This window comes from Hydra vulgaris, chromosome 12 (genome assembly GCF_038396675.1).
Source record: "Hydra vulgaris chromosome 12, alternate assembly HydraT2T_AEP".
Lineage (NCBI taxonomy): Eukaryota > Metazoa > Cnidaria > Hydrozoa > Anthoathecata > Hydridae > Hydra > Hydra vulgaris.
Window position 1 is genome coordinate 52,588,756 of NC_088931.1, and position 19,463 is coordinate 52,608,218.

General features: G+C 27.3%; 1 protein-coding gene and 1 long non-coding RNA gene across 4 annotated transcripts in view; one reads left to right on the forward strand and one right to left on the reverse strand.

Moving 5' to 3' along the window:
- Positions 1 to 746: 746 nt before the first annotated feature.
- LOC136087813 (uncharacterized) lies at positions 747 to 1,781 on the forward strand. The gene is made up of 3 exons (XR_010642095.1): positions 747 to 947; positions 1,158 to 1,305; positions 1,502 to 1,781. It is a non-coding gene; the product is annotated as an uncharacterized LOC136087813 (long non-coding RNA).
- A 6,603-nt stretch (positions 1,782 to 8,384) lies between these two features.
- The window catches only part of LOC101235581 (ubiquitin carboxyl-terminal hydrolase 47), a 117,388-nt gene continuing 106,309 nt past the window's right edge, over positions 8,385 to 19,463 (reverse strand). For all 3 annotated transcript variants that reach the window (XM_065813671.1, XM_065813673.1, XM_065813672.1), the window contains exons 31-33: positions 11,901 to 12,031; positions 8,915 to 8,980; positions 8,385 to 8,738 (exon numbers count right to left, since the gene is read on the reverse strand). In XM_065813671.1, the coding sequence (XP_065669743.1) occupies positions 8,666 to 8,738; positions 8,915 to 8,980; positions 11,901 to 12,031 (270 nt within the window). In that variant the 3' untranslated portion in view covers positions 8,385 to 8,665. The remainder of the gene's footprint in view (positions 8,739 to 8,914; positions 8,981 to 11,900; positions 12,032 to 19,463) is intronic.

Here is a 19,463-nt window from a genome sequence, read left to right on the forward strand (position 1 = left end):
TTAATAACCTTGCAACCTTTTTATTTACCAAATATTGTAAACAAAATATGGTTTATGCAATGCTTAGCATTTTAAATAGTTTTTTTAAATATTATAACCAAGTGATATTTATTTGACCATATTATTATTCTTAGTGTTTATTAAATCTTTTATATTTATATTAAATATCAAATTTCAATGTTTAAACTTTATGTATTAGCATAAGTTTATAGAGTTTTCAAGTTTAATTGATTCACAATAGAGTTTATCAAATTATTATTAGTCTGGGCTTCTCGGGGTAAACTCAAATTTGCGCAAATTAGATATTTCGGTTACTTTTAAGCTGGCTTCTTTCATTGTAAGCTAAAAACTAATTATGAATAAAAAAAATTTCTACAATTTTTAAAACATTTAAAATAACAATTAATAACTTTTTTTATATATTATTTAAGAAGCAAGAGTATAGAAATATCAAAACAAGGACAGGTAGCACACAATTTACTACACAATGGGCAGAACACAATTTACAATCAGTTGATCGTTCTTAGGAATGATTTTTATTTATTTCTGAGTTCATTCTTTTTGGAACAAACTATTGATTAAATGTAATAATACTTATATAACAATATTTATATTATGTAACTATTTAAATGTTAAAGAAAATAAATATCAACATTATGTAACCAATTTTATAATGCATTATTCCAAACAAAACAAAATTCCTACGAGAATGAGATTAACAAGGGATCAAAAGAATTAACTTTACTTCTTTAGTAGGTGCATATAAATGCTAATAAAATTACACGAATCAGCAAAATTAATACAAATATTTAGTATTAAAGGTATAAAGCTTCTCTATATCTTCATAGAGAGAAGACGCTTTTTCAAGATAAAAAACATGAACGCAATAAAAATCGCACTGTTGTTTTCAATGATATATTTTGAACTTTCCAACATTGAAGCACAAGGTAAGGAATCAAAATCAAATTTTTCACAGAGTTTGCAACAATGTTATTATATATAATTATAGTTACTTAATGCACCAATGTTAGTTTTGTTGATAAAATGTTCTTTAAATTTAACAATCAATTAAATTGTTTTTTATTTCATTATTTAACAATTAAATGGTTGATATAAGGTTCAAAAATTTAACTAATTTGTTTTAAAATGATTGTTAGGTCCTCGTCATGGCATACTAAAAACAACGGCAATCAATAATGATAATATAAAACAAAAATGTGAAGAATGCAATGAAACAATGAAATATAAAACTGTTAATGAGGAATGTAACCAATTTTTCATCAAACATAATTGTCAAATGATCGGGTATAAAAAGTTTTAGCTGTTAAGTATTTTTTGTGCGAATTACAAGTTAGCTCCCATGCGCCTTTCCTTATCTACCAAGCGCCTTTGGAGAGATTTTTGTTTTTGTTGATTTTGATTTTAAACACATATATAGTTTTGAACTAATAAGATAATGCATACATTTCGTTTTTAAATTGATGTGAAATTTTTGTTTTAGTGAAAAAAAAGTATTGTGGAAAAACAATTCAAAAACTTAAAAAGCATAATCAGAAAACTTTAAAAAAACTCAAAGTGAAGAAAAAAATGCGAAAGTATCGTAGAAAGCAATCAAGTTTTTTGCATTAATTTCACCGAAATCATGACAGAGAAATGTGCATTTTTTAGAGCAACAAATGTATTTTTTTATATTTTTATTGTTAAATGCTCATAAGCTTTTTTCATTAAAAGTTTAATTTGGTATTTTACAAGTATTGTAAATGATATTATATTATTTAAAGCTAATATTTTTGTACTAATATAAGTTGTAATAAATTTATTGTAATTGAAAAATTGATTTAAAAAAGATAAATAATACTTTGTTTTTAATTTAAATTCGTAGTTTCTTCAATAATGACAATAATAATATTTAAACATGTGACATTCCAATTGAACTAAAAATATTTAACTAAGAGCTTTAAACGATTAATTTATCGTTATGTTAATTCTTAGAATTAACATAACGATAGTTCTCTCTTTCTGTTGTCTTTGTGTCTGCTTACTTATTTTTTATAGAAACTCGGCTTTTAGTTAAATTCAGTAACAATTTTAAATGTTCTTTTACTTTTTGAAAAAATTCCAATAATTTTGAGTCCATTAGTTTTATTAATTAAACTACAAGTTAATTTTGAAGCTTATAATATATTATAGTATATTATAATATATTATAATATATTATAATTATAAATATAATTTAGATTTGAATATCTTATTGCAGAAAAAATATAAGTCACATTTTTGGCCATTTTTAATTTTACGCGTTTTCGAATTCTATGCATGCAAATACATCATTTTATGCAAAAACAACACGAATTCACGTTTTTTATGAGCTATTCCAATGTTAAAGTTTTTGAAAGAAGCAAGACTAGGTTCAAGACTAGGTTCCAAGACTAGGTTAGGTTCATTCTTAAGGCAATGTCTAAAATAACTAACTTTAATTATAGGTTTTTACTACTTATTAAAACTTAAATTCCATAAGTGGATTAAACTTTAGTATGAAATAGTAGGCTAATACATTGTATTCTTTCAGATCTAAACGCAACTACTACAAATTACTAAAGTTCAAAGCTAAACTTGATCACAATGCGCAGGCTTTTTATTGAAAAACATCCCTAGCTATATGTAAAATACAGCTTTTATAGAAATGATTGTTTTTTTTTTTAGCACATTAGTTTATCTTTAAAATTTGGTCCACGATAAGTTGACGATAAGTGACGATAAGTGTCACAATAAGTTGACACATACTTTACCTGTAAAGAGTTGGAAACTAAAATATAAAGCAAATTCTTAAATGAACCAGCAAAGCGGGTACATGTTGCAGAAAATACTGTTCATATCCAAAGGTCAAGGAATTATTACAAATTATCCAAACAAGACGAGTCTATAAGTGCTATATTTGTAGAATACATGCAAAACTTATATACATTATAATAACTTATATTACCTGAAATACCTGACCAAGAAATACTTTATCTAAGACAGCTAACAGTTAATGCCCGAGGTGTACTTAACTTTAAAATTATAAGTGCAAAGTTTTAAAGACCCAAATGAAGTGTCTTTGTTTTACTGCAATATATTGTTATAGAGAACAGTATGGGAAGTAAAAGACACATTTTTATGAATGTGGGGGCTAAAGTAAAAGTTATACAGTTCTGGTATCAGCTTTAGTATCACTTAGAAAATCTGAAAATATTTAACAATATTATCAAATCCGAAGACATTCCTTTATGCCCTGTGAGATTTTTGCTGTTTTAAAAAAGAAAAATTAAACCTGTAACCGACCGTGTCTAACGTAGGAATACGCTAAGCTGATACTATCCTCCAGCAAAAGTCAAAAATTTCTTGTTGCTTTTCTGCAATCTGAAGATGTAAGATTTTAAAAAGTAATGGTCGTGTTTTTATAAAAGAATAATAGTATCTTTAGACATCATTGGTGCAGGTGTTTCTAAAAACTAGATTTATCTTTCAAAATCAGCAACTATATACACTTTAATCATTCTATAGAATGATTAAAGCTTATGCCAACCTTACTGCCAACATGCTTTTTAGATCTAAAAAGCATGTTAACAGTAAGGTTTGAAGGGAGTACATTAATGGCTTGTTGATTCAAACATTCTTTTTAAGGGTTTACAATCCAGATTCTCTTATTCTTCCGACACATACAGCATATCATTTGAGTTCTGTACGATTAAAAGGAAAAAAAATTGAATACAACATAAAATTTAATTCTTATTTTCCTCATGTTGAATATATTTGAGTTTTTTATGACAAACTATATTCATGCGCAACATGTGAAAATGAATCTCAAAAACACGACTGTTATGATTAATTTTTTTTTTCTCTTTAAGACACATTGTTGAACTATTAGCTTAATTGTTGAAATATCAACTAATAATTGCACATAAAACAAATATCTAATGCAAGTTTTTGTATTTTTATTATTATAATACCAAAATTATTTATTGCAGAAACAACACAAGCCCCCAATTTATTGCAAAAGTAACTTAAGTGTGCCATTAAATAAACAATTTACGGTCTATACTTGAGATCTAATTAATTAAAAAAGAAATTGAAAAAATAAGACCCTATTTATTTATATGTACATTTATATATATATATATATATATATATATATATATATATATATATATATATATATATATATATATATATATATATATATATATATAAATTTTACTATATATATACTATATATATATGTGTGTGTGTGTGTGTGTGTGTGTGTGTGTGTGTGTGTGTGTGTGTGTGTGTGTGTGAGTGTGTGTGTGTGTGTGTGTGTGTGTGTGTGTGTGTGTGTGTGTGTGTGTGTGTGTGTGTGTGTGTGTGTGTGTGTGTGTGTGTGTAAAAGCAACCCGAACAGAGTTAATTTTATAAAATAGTTACGTGCAATTTTTAATTCAAAAACATCATGAGACATCGGAAAAGCATCAGCGATAAAAGGTGAAGTAGATTGCAATAATTTTTATTTTTTTATTTTTTATTTAGGTGCCCTAAGAAGACCTAAGGGTCTTGTCACAGAGTACCGCAGAAGTGCATTTAACCAGTAAGTTCACGCCTCCTTCCTCACCGTTGTGAGGAAGGAGGCGTGATGACGCTGATGCTTTTTACACACTATTGTATACATTCGTTAAAACTGGGGTATCGAATTCTATCAAACTAAGAGCACTTATATTTGAATATGCTCCAAAGCATGAGAAGGAATTTCCCTATTTATGTACAGTTTGTTTAAAACCAAATAAACTGGCTGATGTTAATTGATTTTTTCAATCGTAATTTAATTTTTAAATTTCTGAATTTATCAAAAATGTAAGCATTTCCCTATTAGTAGAAAGTATCATCCCTTTTATCCCTTTGTTCTATCGCAAAAGTATACGCCTTTATCCTTCTGTAAAAGAATGCACTATTATACTACTATAAAAGTATGAGCCATTTTTTTTTGTGCAACAACTCGTATAGAAACACGCAAAGGTGCTTTTTCTTTCGTTCTAGCAGATACTTCAGTTAAAGAGGCTCTCCGATATCAACAATTTCAGCAAACTTCAACTTTTCTGAATAACAAAAACAAGTTATAAAATTAAATATTAAAAGAAACCGAGGAAAAAAAAATTCAAAGTATCTAAAGTTTCCGTCAAAAATATTTGATAATTAGGCTATTGATATCAAAATCGAATGAAGTAGTAATAATGTTAAAGAGTTTTTCAGTATTTTTTACATGTAAAATCTATAAAATTAATGAAACATATAACTATTCTACTATTGCAAATTTTTAATCTAAAACAAAGGGTTTGTCCTGAAAAACTTAAAATTGCAACAATTTCACATGACAGTTCACTGATCATGCTATTGTTCACCTCATCCATGACTTAAATAAAAACATGAAAAAGAGTATACATAAAAAAGTATTAATAGATCTCAGCAAAGCGTTTGACACGGTTGATCATTATATTCTTCTAGCTAAAATAAAATTTTATGGCATAAAAATGCAAACGCTTAGTAAAAAGTTACTTAACAAATAGAAAACAATATATATCGTACGATGAAAGAAAATCAAAATATATGAGTATCACAGGCGGATATGCAGATTTTTATTGTTTTTTTATTAAATTGTGTCATAACGGGACTTAGTGATGACTACTATTTTCTTTTTTTATCCTTGTAAGTACTTCTTTATATATTTTAGTATAGTAACAATATTTAAACGGCAAAAAAAAAATATCTATACAAAAAAAAAAAAAAAAAAAAGTTTACGGAGAAATTATATCAAACAATGACTTGGTGCAGAATGTAAAGAAATTGGTCGAGACAACAAACCATGGTACAGTTGCAGATAGTTTGCAAGGTAGACACATAAAGCTTGTACATGTGCAGAAAATGTAAACCGATATGTTTGGGATTATTGTAATTTGATTTTCTAATAAAGATTTTTGTATAACAATTTAAACTAATTCATTTTCGTAGCCAGAAAATTTAAAAATGTCTTAACAAACTGTTTTCTCGTTTTTAAGTATCTACCCCAATGATGAATAGGTTTTAATCAAAAAACACTTTTTAATATAAAAAAGTGTCAAAGAATAAGTGTAAGCAATAAATGGTACCTTTTTTAAAGGTATATAGCGATTTTAAAAATCTATTTTTATTTAATTCTGATAAATTAAGTACAATCATCAGTGCTGAATGGATTCGGTACCCCGAAAATTGGTACAGGTTACATTTATTGTGTTTTTAAATAAAATCTATCTTTTCTTCTGAATTAATATCTTATAATAAAAATAACAATTCTTTATAATAAAAATAATAGTTATTTATAATAAAAAATCTTTTTAAAGTTCTTAGAATAATAAAGTTTTTCAAAAAAGTCCCCTACTAAAAATGATGAGATTTTGCAAAAGGATGAAAAACCGGAATTTGGACATGAGTTTTAAACACTTAGTAACTCTAAAAGACATATATAAATAAGATATACAAACAAGAAATGTTGGAATTATTCGATATTTAAAGCTTAATTCACGTAAAAATTTTCGGATTTTCCTAAAAATGAAAACTTAAAAAAAAAAAATCTGAAACTTTCAGATATATATCCTGCCTGGATGTATCCGGAAAAAGATAATCCCTAAGGGCTGCAAATTCTAAAAGAGTTAGTCAAGGCTTTTGAACTTGTGATGTATAATGCAGTTGCACTTTGCCATTGTTTACATTTTTCTGTATGCACAAATTTGCATACAGAAAAAATATATATATAAAAATTTTTTTTGTCTCATATAATTTGTTTTATAAAATGTCATATATAATATTTGTGTTACATATAATCTTATATAATGTTTGTTTTGTCTTATATAATGTCGACTACAAATTTTTCAACGTCAAATTCTTTAATCTGATAAGCAAAGATTTATGTCATGTTTTGAAACTTTGAAAGTTCATCATAAGCGTACGCACCCACTACTTTAAAAAAATATTCCTTTGTAATGTTTGTTTTCTAGTTTATCACAGTTAACAAGTACTTTTTAACAACTAAATAATTTTGAATAAATAACAACTTTTTTTAAAAAATATCCTACCATCTAATCGTTGTCCACAATTTCCCAGCTAATAAATAGAAAGGGTAAATTTCTGAATAAAGATACTAGTTCGCCAACATAAAAGACTGTATGCATAGGAGAGGCGGTATAGTATCCTCCTATGCACACATCTCCCGCCCCTTTTACATTGGGCCTGAGTAAAATGAACGTGTATTTCAGGTCACCCCCCCCTTTTTTTTTTTTCATTTTTAAGTCCGAAAAAAAAGAAGGTTTTAGGCTATTTTTTTTAAAATAACTTATTGCGGTTAGGACTTGTTTTTAACCGACATATTAAAGGGGGTGTCTGAAATGCACATCCGCCCAGATTAAAGATAATTTATTTGATTCGTCAACTAAAAAACACTGTAGATGTGTGTACATACTAAAACAAATTTTCTAAAAACTATGGTTTGACGGCGATGCGATCTTGGAACATTTGGAAACGAAACATAACGCATAAGCCACATAAACGCATTTCTTTGGGGGCAAATTAATTTTATGTAATTAAATTTTTGCTGATATATAAATAAGATTGAAGAGCGTTTTTCTAAAAGGAGTCAAGACCATTTTTTTCTAAGCTGAGTTTTTTTAATACTTACATTCTTTATTTGAAAAGGTTTTTATTCATAAGAAATGTTAATATGTATAAAAAGTTGATTATCATAATTATTTACGATTACAAAATTATCAACAGAAATGATGCTCCTGATAATTAGTTTTCTCAAATTTTCTCAAAACATGTAAAATGTGACTTTATCGGGAACCGCTCTTCCATTAGAATTCGGCGCCAAAACTAAGTGCTGTGAGGTTGCCGATAAAGTAATTAGGGGATTACCAAAACCGTTCAATAAAGTATTGGAGGCAAGAGAGGGTATGATCAATAAAGAACCTAAACTTTATTTTAAAAACATTTCTTAGTTTATATATTTTTTTCTTTATAACTTTTTTAATTCATAAAGAAGAAATAGAGAGAGGAGGGGGGGGGTCAAAATCGTACGTACTTTTAGGGATGGGGTGAGGGAGACTAAAAAGTATGCATAACAACAGAGGGGGAGAGGTTCAACTTCTAAGTTTTTTGACGTACGTACTTTATTTTGCTGTCAATTGAATAAAATAAAAAAATTAGACGAACAGCAAACTATATTTAGCAAATTTAGCAACAAATTTACTAAATCATTTTTTTCCAAAGTAAAATAACTTCCGTTGCACATTAATGTGCGACTTGGGAACTTTAGGAAAAAAATTCTTATTATAAAAATAACAATATTTAAATAAAAATAACTATATTTAAATAAAAATAACTATATTTAAATATAAAAATAGTTCAACTCTTGTATAAAAGAACAATTATGAACAATTCTTCTATTTTGTTTTAATGCGATCCAAATAATTTTTTCCAAATATCTTTACTGAATCTGAACAGCAAACAACAACGACAAAAGAAACGCATTATCTTTAAATGAGTGTAATCAGTTCTTAACATCATTAGCGTATATTTTTAATGATTTAACATCATTAGTGTATATGATCAAATGAGTACACTATAATCAGTTCTTAACACCATTAGCGTATATTTTTAATGATTTTTCTTTAGGATGTTGAAAGGGATGATATTGTTTTCTAAAAGTTTTATTGTATTTTAATTACCGTTGTGCGTTATAGTTATAAAAAATACAAAATTTGAAGATGATAAATTATTTACTAATTATTTTAAAATCTTTATTCTTTTATTCAACATTTATTGTAATATACTTTTTAGAAATGCTTATAAAGTTATAAAATGTGTCGAAAGCTACCTTTCACTGATCCTTATTTCTCTTCTCTCGTCATAAGTCAATTCTTTAATTTCTTCTTTATTATCTCTAAGTAAAATCAGAAAAAAATAATAACGATTTATCTTTATAATAACGTTATCTCCTTAATTATATTTTGTGGTTGTATATTTTTACTGTAAATTTTTGTAATTAAATCAGCTTAAGCAACAAGAACAAATTAAAAAAAAAAAAAATTAGAAAAACATCTTTCACAAAATTATTAAGTTAATTATAATGGCTAAATTAAACCCATATTTGTTGACAAAAAGTCATATTTCAAAAATCCGGAAAATATTTTGCAATTAAATATTTTGAAAAAAAGTTTCAAAAAAATTAATGGCTTTCTTAATTTTTTTGAAACTTTTTTTCTTTTTTGTATGGGTAATAAAAAAATCTTTAAAAACATATATATTACAAAAATATTCATTTAAACATGTTTTTACGGAAGTCTTTTTGGAAGCCCGGAGTATATTTGATAGAAATATCCGGAATTTTGGATTTTTTTGACACAGCTACAGATATGAAAGTCAAAACAGTTTGTTTCTGGAAAAACCCAGAGCCGTTAAACTATTTCCAACTTGGCAATTAAATCCAATTTGTATTTTAATTTAGATTTCTCGTGTAGAAAGTTTCTGTCAAACTAAAATATGTAAATTATGTTAGTGTATTCTACAAATACAGTACTTAATGTTCTTAAAGAACAATTGCGAATTTGTAGGCTTGTAAATTTTAAATTTCCTAGCTAAAATAATTCAATCTAATTAATTAGACCAGATAAGAACAACTAAAAAAATATATATTATTAACTTTAAGTTAAACAGATCTATTCTAAAAATTGTACCTGCCTATAATAATATTTCCAAAAAGGATATGCTATGTTAGCATGAAAAATTTGTAATTATTACTCATTTGGATCAAGTAAATTTACTAAAGAAAAAATCTGAATCAATTTCTAAATAAAGACATGAAAACAAATAGCTTATAAAAAAAGCAAATGACAAAACTAAAATTATTCTAATTCTGAAAAAATAATTTTCAATTAATTTTTTTAAAAAATAATGAAGCTAATGAAACTTCTTGTTTGCATTAGCTACATAATTTTTATAACAATTATTTGTAACAATTCCCATACTTCTGTGAAATAATTTTCCTATAATTTCAACTTTTTGATATTTAGACATTCTTTATGAAGATTATATAGAAGGAGAAACAGCTTGTTGAAAAATAATTAGATAAGTGTTTTTACCAATTTACTAACTTTAGAAACTATGAATGTTATATATTATAAACTATGATTATGTGTTTAGATAACATCTCTGATATCTAACTGAAATAGCCTGCTGCTAGGGGCTTCAATACACAGCTTATAGCCTGCTGCCGCAAAGAAGTGCCGCTACATCGAATGAGGGTTTAACATTGGGCAGCGATGTTTCCTTTCATTATTCTTCAACTTTTCTTTTTCTTTTGAAAACGTTGTATGCTGTATGCTGTAAAGGTAGGAAAAATCAATAACAACTTGTTATCTATATATACTATAGTAGATATATACGGCTACTAGAAAATCTGATTCAGCAATTCAAGATATTTTAAGGTATTGAAATCATTGATATAAAATAAAACTAAACACTAATAAACTCTATTTGCTCATCGGGTCCAGCATCAAACATTTGAGACAGAAATGTATGAAAAGTCAATATTTTTTTAGAAATAAGGTCATTGATGGATGGAATAGTCTACCAGCAAAAGTGGTTCAGCCTATTACAGCTAACAGCTTCAAATCAAACCTGCAATCAATCAACTTAACAGTAATAACAAACAAGAGGAAAGTTAAGAAAGCTTATTATTAAAACTTTATTATTTAGAAACTGAATTAACTTATTAATTAATATTTACCTGTCATAGATAGGCCTGGCGCTCTATCTCAACAGCATTATTATTTGTATTTTTTTAATTATTTATATATATATATATATATAGAACCCAAATATCGAGCACAAAGTTTTTGGTACTGGTGCACCTGATGTATTGATTTAATATTTTAAGACAGTTGAGAATTTTGAGAGTTGAGAACTTCATGAGTTTCAAAAACAAAACACTATTATCACTAAATAAAATTTCTGAGTAGTATTTATAACAACAATGAGAAGTATTTATAACAACAATGAGAAGTCAATCTATGAAAAGACAATTCTTAACAAAAAAATTCAAACTTCATCATCTATGAAACTACTTTTTTGCATTTGACAATATATTTATAATACATAGTATTATAAAATATATATTATAAACATTTTTTTTTTGTAAAAAAAAAGTTTTAATCTTTAGGTATTATTAAAAAATTAGAAATGTCAAAAAATAACTTAGTAAAAGGTATAGTAAAAACTATCAATAATAAAACTTAAAAAAAAAGATGATTTATAAATTTTAAAAATTTATAACCTTTTTTTACATTTTGAAATTTTATTTAAACATTTAATTTTCTTTGTTGTAGCTATTAAGATTTACTTCGTTGCTCAGTTCTGCTAAACTTTTTTTTTCTTATTCTGTTTAGTTATACATTCTAATACTTACATACATGTCAAAACAAAAAGAAAATATTACTAATTTACTTAAGAAATATTTTACATTATTGAAAACAGGATATTAAACCTTAAAAAATAGAAAAAAACCAAATAAACTAAAAAAATTACTAAAAACATTTTCCACAAAATTTACATGACTTTCTCTGAAAATCTTAAAAACACTTTTCTATATTTCACAATATCTTAACATTAACAATGTCTTCACATTCACAATGACATTCACAATATTTTCTCATTCTCAATAACATTCACAATATCTTCATATTCACAATGATATTCACAATGTCTTCACATTCACAATGTCATTTTTAAAATAAAATTTAAAAAAATATTGAAGGTGAAATTTAGATAAGTCAACCAAGTCAACCATATAATCATATTATTACCTGTAGTATATCACACTACCGTCATCAGTTATTGACATTGGATAGTCACCAAGTTTTTGGCAATTACAATCCCATTCCAGCTCATGATTTATGTCTAATATTGATACCATGCAAGGGAAAACTCCACGCCCCTGAAAACAAATCAATTATTTACAATTTTTCTTTGACTTCTTTTATTATACAAGTTTTCATAATCAACCCAGTAATCATGTTATGTGTATATATATATATATATATATATATATATATATATATATATATATATATATATATATATATATATATATATATATATATATATATATTAGGGTGGGTCAAACGCCCCTTTTTTTAGAAAATCGAAAGGCACTGTTTACCGTGTGCTGTGAGTGTACTCTGTGATCAATTAAAAACATAATTTAACTCATTTACACAATTTTTAGACCCTGCTCAATGGGCTCAAAGATCAAATTTTCACCTAAAAAAATCATATTATAACTGGTTAATAACTTTAAAAATGGATATCTTTGAGGCACTACTTTTTATCCAATTTGTAGGTCTATAGCCTAACCGTATAGTAATTGAATAAATTTTAGACTGTGCTCAAGCATTTTGGACCGTGAGTTTTATCCCAGTTTCTTAAAAAATTGACCGGTTTTTACTATACCTTCAACTTGCCGGTCTGTTTATTTTATTAAGATCGCTAATATTTATGACGCTTTTAAGCTTTATTAAAGTAGAAAAATTGATTTTTTCCCCATGGGAGTTTTGAAATTCGTTGCAATAACTCAGGAGGATGTAATTTTCTTAAAAGCACTTGTGTTGTTTTGTCACAGAAGAAAATCTGGAACAGAAGTTCATTTCCAATAGTAGCTGACCAATATATTAGGTAAATGATACAGTATATATATTTATTTTTGAATTTAATTTCTTAAAACAAATATATACACACACACATATATATATATATATATATATATATATATATATATATATATATATATATATATATATATATATATATATATATATATATATATATATATATATATGTATATATATATATATATAAACTAATTTAAAACATCAGATAATACGAATTCTCTCAATACTAAATAATTTATTTGAAATTTTCACCGGATTATAGGCACCAGCATCATCAGCATATAATATAATATAATTACAAAAATTGTGACCGTTAAATAACAACGAAAAATTTTTTAAACTTTGACGTCACCTTTATAATGGCTTCTTTTACGTAAGTATGAAAAAAATGAAGTCCAAAAATTCGTTTTGACATATTGTCCATTGTCCAAATTCATACCACAGTACATTGGAGAACATTGATGTTTTTGTATCTCCAAGGCTTCACGGACTTTTCTTTCAAATTTTTTATCCTCTACTTAAGTGTTTCTGCCCTATCCCATTCAATATCCTCATCGCAATTTACTTTATGCAAAGCCAATGCAGACTGGTTTAAATTGCCTTCAGTCAAAAATTTTTGGTGTTGTTGAACCCTTGTTCTTATTTGAAGTTTCGATTCACCGACATACACTTTAGAGCATTTGCACTTAATTTAATAGGTTCCAGGTTGGCTGTTGTGTGGTAATTTTGATTTATTTCTAGACGTTAATAGCGTTTTTAGGTTAGCATTTGACTTAAAAACAGTTCTGTAACCAGCTTTTCTGAATATTCCTCTAAGTCTGGGAGATATTATTGATATCCATGGTAAAGAAATTGTAGGAAGGTTATTAGAGTTTGATAGAGTTTCATTTTTATTTGCTAAACCTTTTTTTCGAACGTGATAAGAAATATCTTTAAGCATTTTTTCATCGTACCCATTTTCAGTAAACACTTGAACTAAAAAATTTATCTCATCTTTTAAATGGTTTTCGCTGCATATTGAGTATGCTCTGTGTATATATCCGTTGAATATTGTCTTTAAAATTTTGGGATCATAATTAGAATGAGGTTTGATTTGGATATTGGTTATAGCATCTTTCCTGTAAACCTTGAACTCATATTTTCCATGTGTATTATTAATAACAGTTATATCCAAAAAGTTAAGTATTTTTGTTTTCAAATTCAATTGTATATTTTAAAGAAGGATGTTGTCTATTGAGGAGTGTTTGGAACTGTTCCGCTTGCTTTAAGTTAGAAAATCTAGCGTGGCTATCATCTACATATCTATAAAAGGATTTAATATCAATTGAAGGAATCATTGTCATTGCCATTTTTATTGCCTTTTCCTTTAAAAAAAAAGATTCAGCCAAAACAACCATAAAAGACAATCCAATTGGGCCTGAAAACTCATGAATCTCACCGTTCCACAAGAAATAACAACGAAACAAACAAAGTTCAATTAGTTGTTTTGTTTCAGTTAAAGTAAGCTTAGTTGAGTTTTTGTAAGAAACGCTTTTATTTAATTGATCCAAAAGTACTAAAGTTGCTTCTTTTAATGGTACTGATGGGTATAAGTTCACAATATCAAAGGATACCTGTATTTCATCTTTGTCAATTAACCCCGACTTATTTTTGTTAATAAAGTCTTTTGAATTTTTTAACCTAATAGGATTTTCATTTAAGACCGGTTGTATTCTTCTAACCAAGTTGTTCGAAATTCCATAACAAGGTGTGCCAATAGTTGATACAACAACTCTCATCGGATAAGATTTGTCTTGTTTATGAGCTTTAATTAACCCATACAAACGTGGTGGAACAGGAACACTCGGATATATGCTTTCATATTCATCTTTAGAAAAACGTTGCTTTTTGTTAAGCTTCGAAAGGAAAGACTTTATTTTAACTGCATAACTTAGAGTAGGATCAATACTAATAATTTTTGTTGGGCCAATCTGTTCTCTAATTTTTTCAATTGCTTTATCATGTTCTATTTTCACGAATCCTATTCCTTTATAGAATGGATAAATATCAATTTTCTTGTCTTGATGAATTTCTTCAGGGTTGATCAAATACAACCCAACAGAATACAACCGGTCTTAAATGAAAATCCTATAATTTGAAAGAAAAGTCCGTGAAGCCTTGGAGATACAAAAACATCAATGTTCTCCAAAGTAGGGTGGTATGAATTTGGACAATGGACAATATGTCAAAACGAATTTTTGGACTTCATTTTTTATTTCATCAAATATATGTAAGAATCTTATTACTTTATTCTGAGAATCTTACCATAACACTACAGCATTGTTTTCTTTATATAGAAGTAAGATCTTGTGCTTGGAAAATTGTAGAAAGAAGCTATCAAAAAACAGATCACGTAAAACACCACAAAATTTAGGTACTATAGATAACTACAAACATGAAATAAAAGTGCTTATATAAGTGTGAAAGATGTGCAGCAAAAAATTACTAAAGAGGAAAGAAATGTTGATATAAATATTATGAATGATCAACGAGAAGAACATAAAGCTGTGATGGGTGGAATAGACAAAAAATATTTATTTACTGCTTGTAGAAAGCAAAGGGAGATTAAATCTACCAAAAAGAGGGTGACTACTTCAAATAGTAAAATATTAGCTTCTGAATATAGTAGCGATTTAGCTGTAAATCAGGTTAGCAGTGAAGAATCCCAATACAAAGAGGATAACCAAAATTCTGAATATCAAAAGAAAAGAAAACCAAGATCTCATAAAAGAAAACTAGATTTTGTTGAAGTTATGCTACCTAGGAAAATCGTAAAGGCTACTGCTGTTACAACAAAGAGATATGGTATTCAGAGTTCAGCACATACAGCTACTTTGGCTTATGTCATTAATTCAGCTGGTGGAAACCTAAAGGACTTTGATATTTCTCTTAAGTCAGCAAAGGTCCATTCAAATGATCCAATTAGTGATAATGGTTTAAAAATAAAGATTTCATTAAAATAAGGGAAAACTACTTTTTGTTCATTTTTGATACAAAATTAGTAAAAGAGTATTTTTATGGTGAAAATAGAAATGTTGAGGGCTTAGCGTTAGTGATTTCAAGTCCTAGTATTGATAAAGAACAATTTATTGGGGTTTTTTCTATAACAGATTGTTGTGAAATAACACAAGCCAACTTAAAGGCTATTAAAGAAATATTGGATTCTTAAAATCTCTGGGATTTAATACATAGTGTATGTTTTGACACTACATCTTTAAATACAGGTGAGAAAAATTTGTGCACCTAGTAGTATAATAGATGATTTTGTAATTTGTTGTTTTTATAATTTTCATTATACTTTTTAATTTTTTTCTCTTCAAATAAATGAATCAAATTAAGGCTGGATGTAGGGTGCATGCGTATTGCTGGAAAAATGGATGTGCAGACCGTTAATATGGTTTGCTTGCAGACATACATATATGAGCTCCATATTAAGGTTAGGACCATACTATTTATTGTTTATTTATAAAATACTTTTGTTCTAGTTTTGTTCAAATGGCTTTTTTATTTTCTCATTTGTCATTATCTAGTATGCAGCACTTGCAGTTTCTGGGATAGTCTCAAACGGACCAGTTGATAATCTTTTCAAAAAATTCAAAATTTCTGGGAAACTATAAAGCTGCACATAAATTTGAACAATCTTTACAGGTTTGAATGAAGCAAGCGAAAAGGAACATTTTTAGAAGAAAAGGTAGAGATTTGTATATTTCTTTTTTTTAAATTAAAAAAAATCATATTAACAAATTTGAATTACATTTTTTCAAAGGCTTTTGAAACCAAAATTTATCTTGAATGTTCCTTGCTCACGTGGTGACTTCAAGCATTTGGCAGAGCTTGTTCTGGTTTGGCAATGATAAACAAATTTTAAGTTTCCTAAATTTATAGCTTTTCATCGTGATTTTTATCAAAAGCTATCTACTACATGACAATATAACTGCTATCTACTACATGACAATATAACTGCTATCTACTACATGACAATATAACTGCTATCTACTACATGACAATATAACTGCTATCTACTACATGACAATATAACTACTATCTACTACATGACAATATAACTGCTATCTACTACATGACAATATAACTGCTATCTACTACATGACAATATAACTGCTATCTACTACATGACAATATAACTGCTATCTATTACATGACAATATAACTGCTATCTACTACATGACAATATAACTGCTTACTTTTAATTTGCAACAATTAGATATAATTAGTGCAGAAGAAATAGCAACTAATTCATGCAAGATGGTTTCTGAAAGCACCATTGGCAGCCTCTTCTCCTTGCTTAGATTTATGTGCAATCAGGGACATGATCAAGTATGGATCATTTAATAAAACAATTTCAACTGCAGCAATTAAAAGTTTAAAAAATCATTTATGGTTTCTTACAAAACGAAATGTTGTACTTGCTATATGCGATGAAACGCTAGACAAAACACAAGAGAAAAAATTTCCAAAAATTTATTTTTATACCCTAAACCTTCAAGATTAACATTGGGAAAACCACCTTTTATCAAACATTAACATAACAAAAATTCCAGAGTTATGGGAACTGGTTGGACCTCATAGTTGGATTCCAAGGCCTTCTTAAACAGGCCGCGACAGCTCATTTTCCGTAAAATTAGCGAAGGCCGACTTTTTTACGGTTAAAATTATTTTTTATCTTTGCTTTTGTAAACAAACTTCAGAATCAGTTAGAGAGCTTTATTAGGACAAAACATTTTAATTAAATTTCGGAAGTAATTATTGTAGGAATTTTTTTTACGTTTATAAATAAGTTAATTACAATAAAAATATAAAGAGTTTAGCTAAAAATGACTCATTTTTATAACTATATGTTAATTGTAGCTGTTTAACACTTGTAATACAAATAATAAATTTTTTGATAAAAATAAACAAATATATTAACTTTATTTTATTAAAATTATTTTGACTTTTTGACTCAAAGTATTTTATTTTGAAGTTGAAAGTTTTGCTTGTTTTATTAAACATTCCTTCCCAAAATCTTCAGAGTGTTTTTTACAATAATTGTTTAAAAAAATGTTTGCTAAAATGCAGCAAACCTTTTTAACACTTCGAACAAGCAATTGAAATTTACTATTGCAATTAATAAAAATGTCAATTAATCCTCTCTTACACAACAATGGTGAAACTTTATTCACAAGTGTCACTTCAAATATAAAAAAACAATAAATAACAAAGTAGACTAAACTGTCAGAAGGTTCTCTTAGTCTTCCCCTGTTCAAAGAACTGATCAAAGTTCCATATTTTTGAAACATATCAAAGGTGTCTGTTTCTTCTAAAATTGAATGTAATTCTGGAAGTTTGTAAGCAATAAAACCTGCAATATATAAAAGCCCTAGTTTGCATTCATTTGGCAACTGATCCTCACAATTTTCACATATTGACATATCAAACTCAACATCAAGTTCACACTTATCACAGGTCCACAATGTTCATATGATATTAAAGATATTTTTTTTTCTTTTTCAACAAAATAGAATTTTTCTTCACAGTTATTTATTATTGACTTCAAATTTTTTACAATTTCATTAAATTGAATAGCGTCCATTTTTTTGAAGCTTTTGAACTCATCATGTAAACTATTTCTTTCAGAGCACATTAACCCAGTGACATCTCGTTTTCTAGACACTATTGGAATACAAGACACTGGTATACCTTTAAAGACTGATGGAGGATGCACTGGAACAAAACTACCACCTTTGACTTTTTTTAATTCTGCCTCTTTAGGCCAGTGCTGAGCACAAATTCGCTTATAATTTGTAAACACAAAGTTTGCATTTGGAAGTTTTTTAAACCATAACTCGTGATCCTCGGTTTTAAAGGGAAATCTATACATTGTGACATAAACATTATCTTTTATTTTTGATTTGTAATTTGAGGAGCAACCATAAACGCAGCATTTATTAGGAATTTTACAAGTTTAATAGTTTAAATCAAACAACCGAAATCCTCATTGAAACTAAACTACTCCGTAAAAAAGTCGGCCTTCGGTAATTTTACGGAAAATGAGTTGTCGCGGCCTGTTTAAGGAGGCCTTGTTGGATTCTAATTCAACAGCTAAATCTATCTGCAATAGAAACAGAATGAATGCAAGTTAGCTCAAAGTAAGTTTTTTTCTTAATTGATTTAATTTTATTAAGCTTTTTAGCATTTAAAATATTTAAAAATGCCTGCATATATTTTATTTTAGAGATTGGAATAATTTTTCAGGATATCGAGTCCTAAAAAAATTCATAGAAAAGTTAACTGAGTAAATGATTGTGCTGAGAGAGGAGTAAAGCTTATCCAAGACTTTACACACATGTGCCAGGATGAGAGAGGAGTAAAGCTTATCTAAGACTTTACACACATGTGCCAGGATGAGAGAGGAGTAAAGCTTATCTAAGACTTTACACACATGTGCAAGGATGAGAGAGGAGTAAAGCTTATCTAAGACTTTACACACATGTACCAGGATGAGGAAATAAAGCAATGTTTGATGCTTTCAATTTCAAGTCATAGACAAAAATTTTCATTCAACACTAAAGACAAGTTGTCAAAAATTATTTAACATGTAATTATTACATTGTTTATATGATTGTTAAATTGTAAAAAGTTATCTAATTTCATAAATTTATG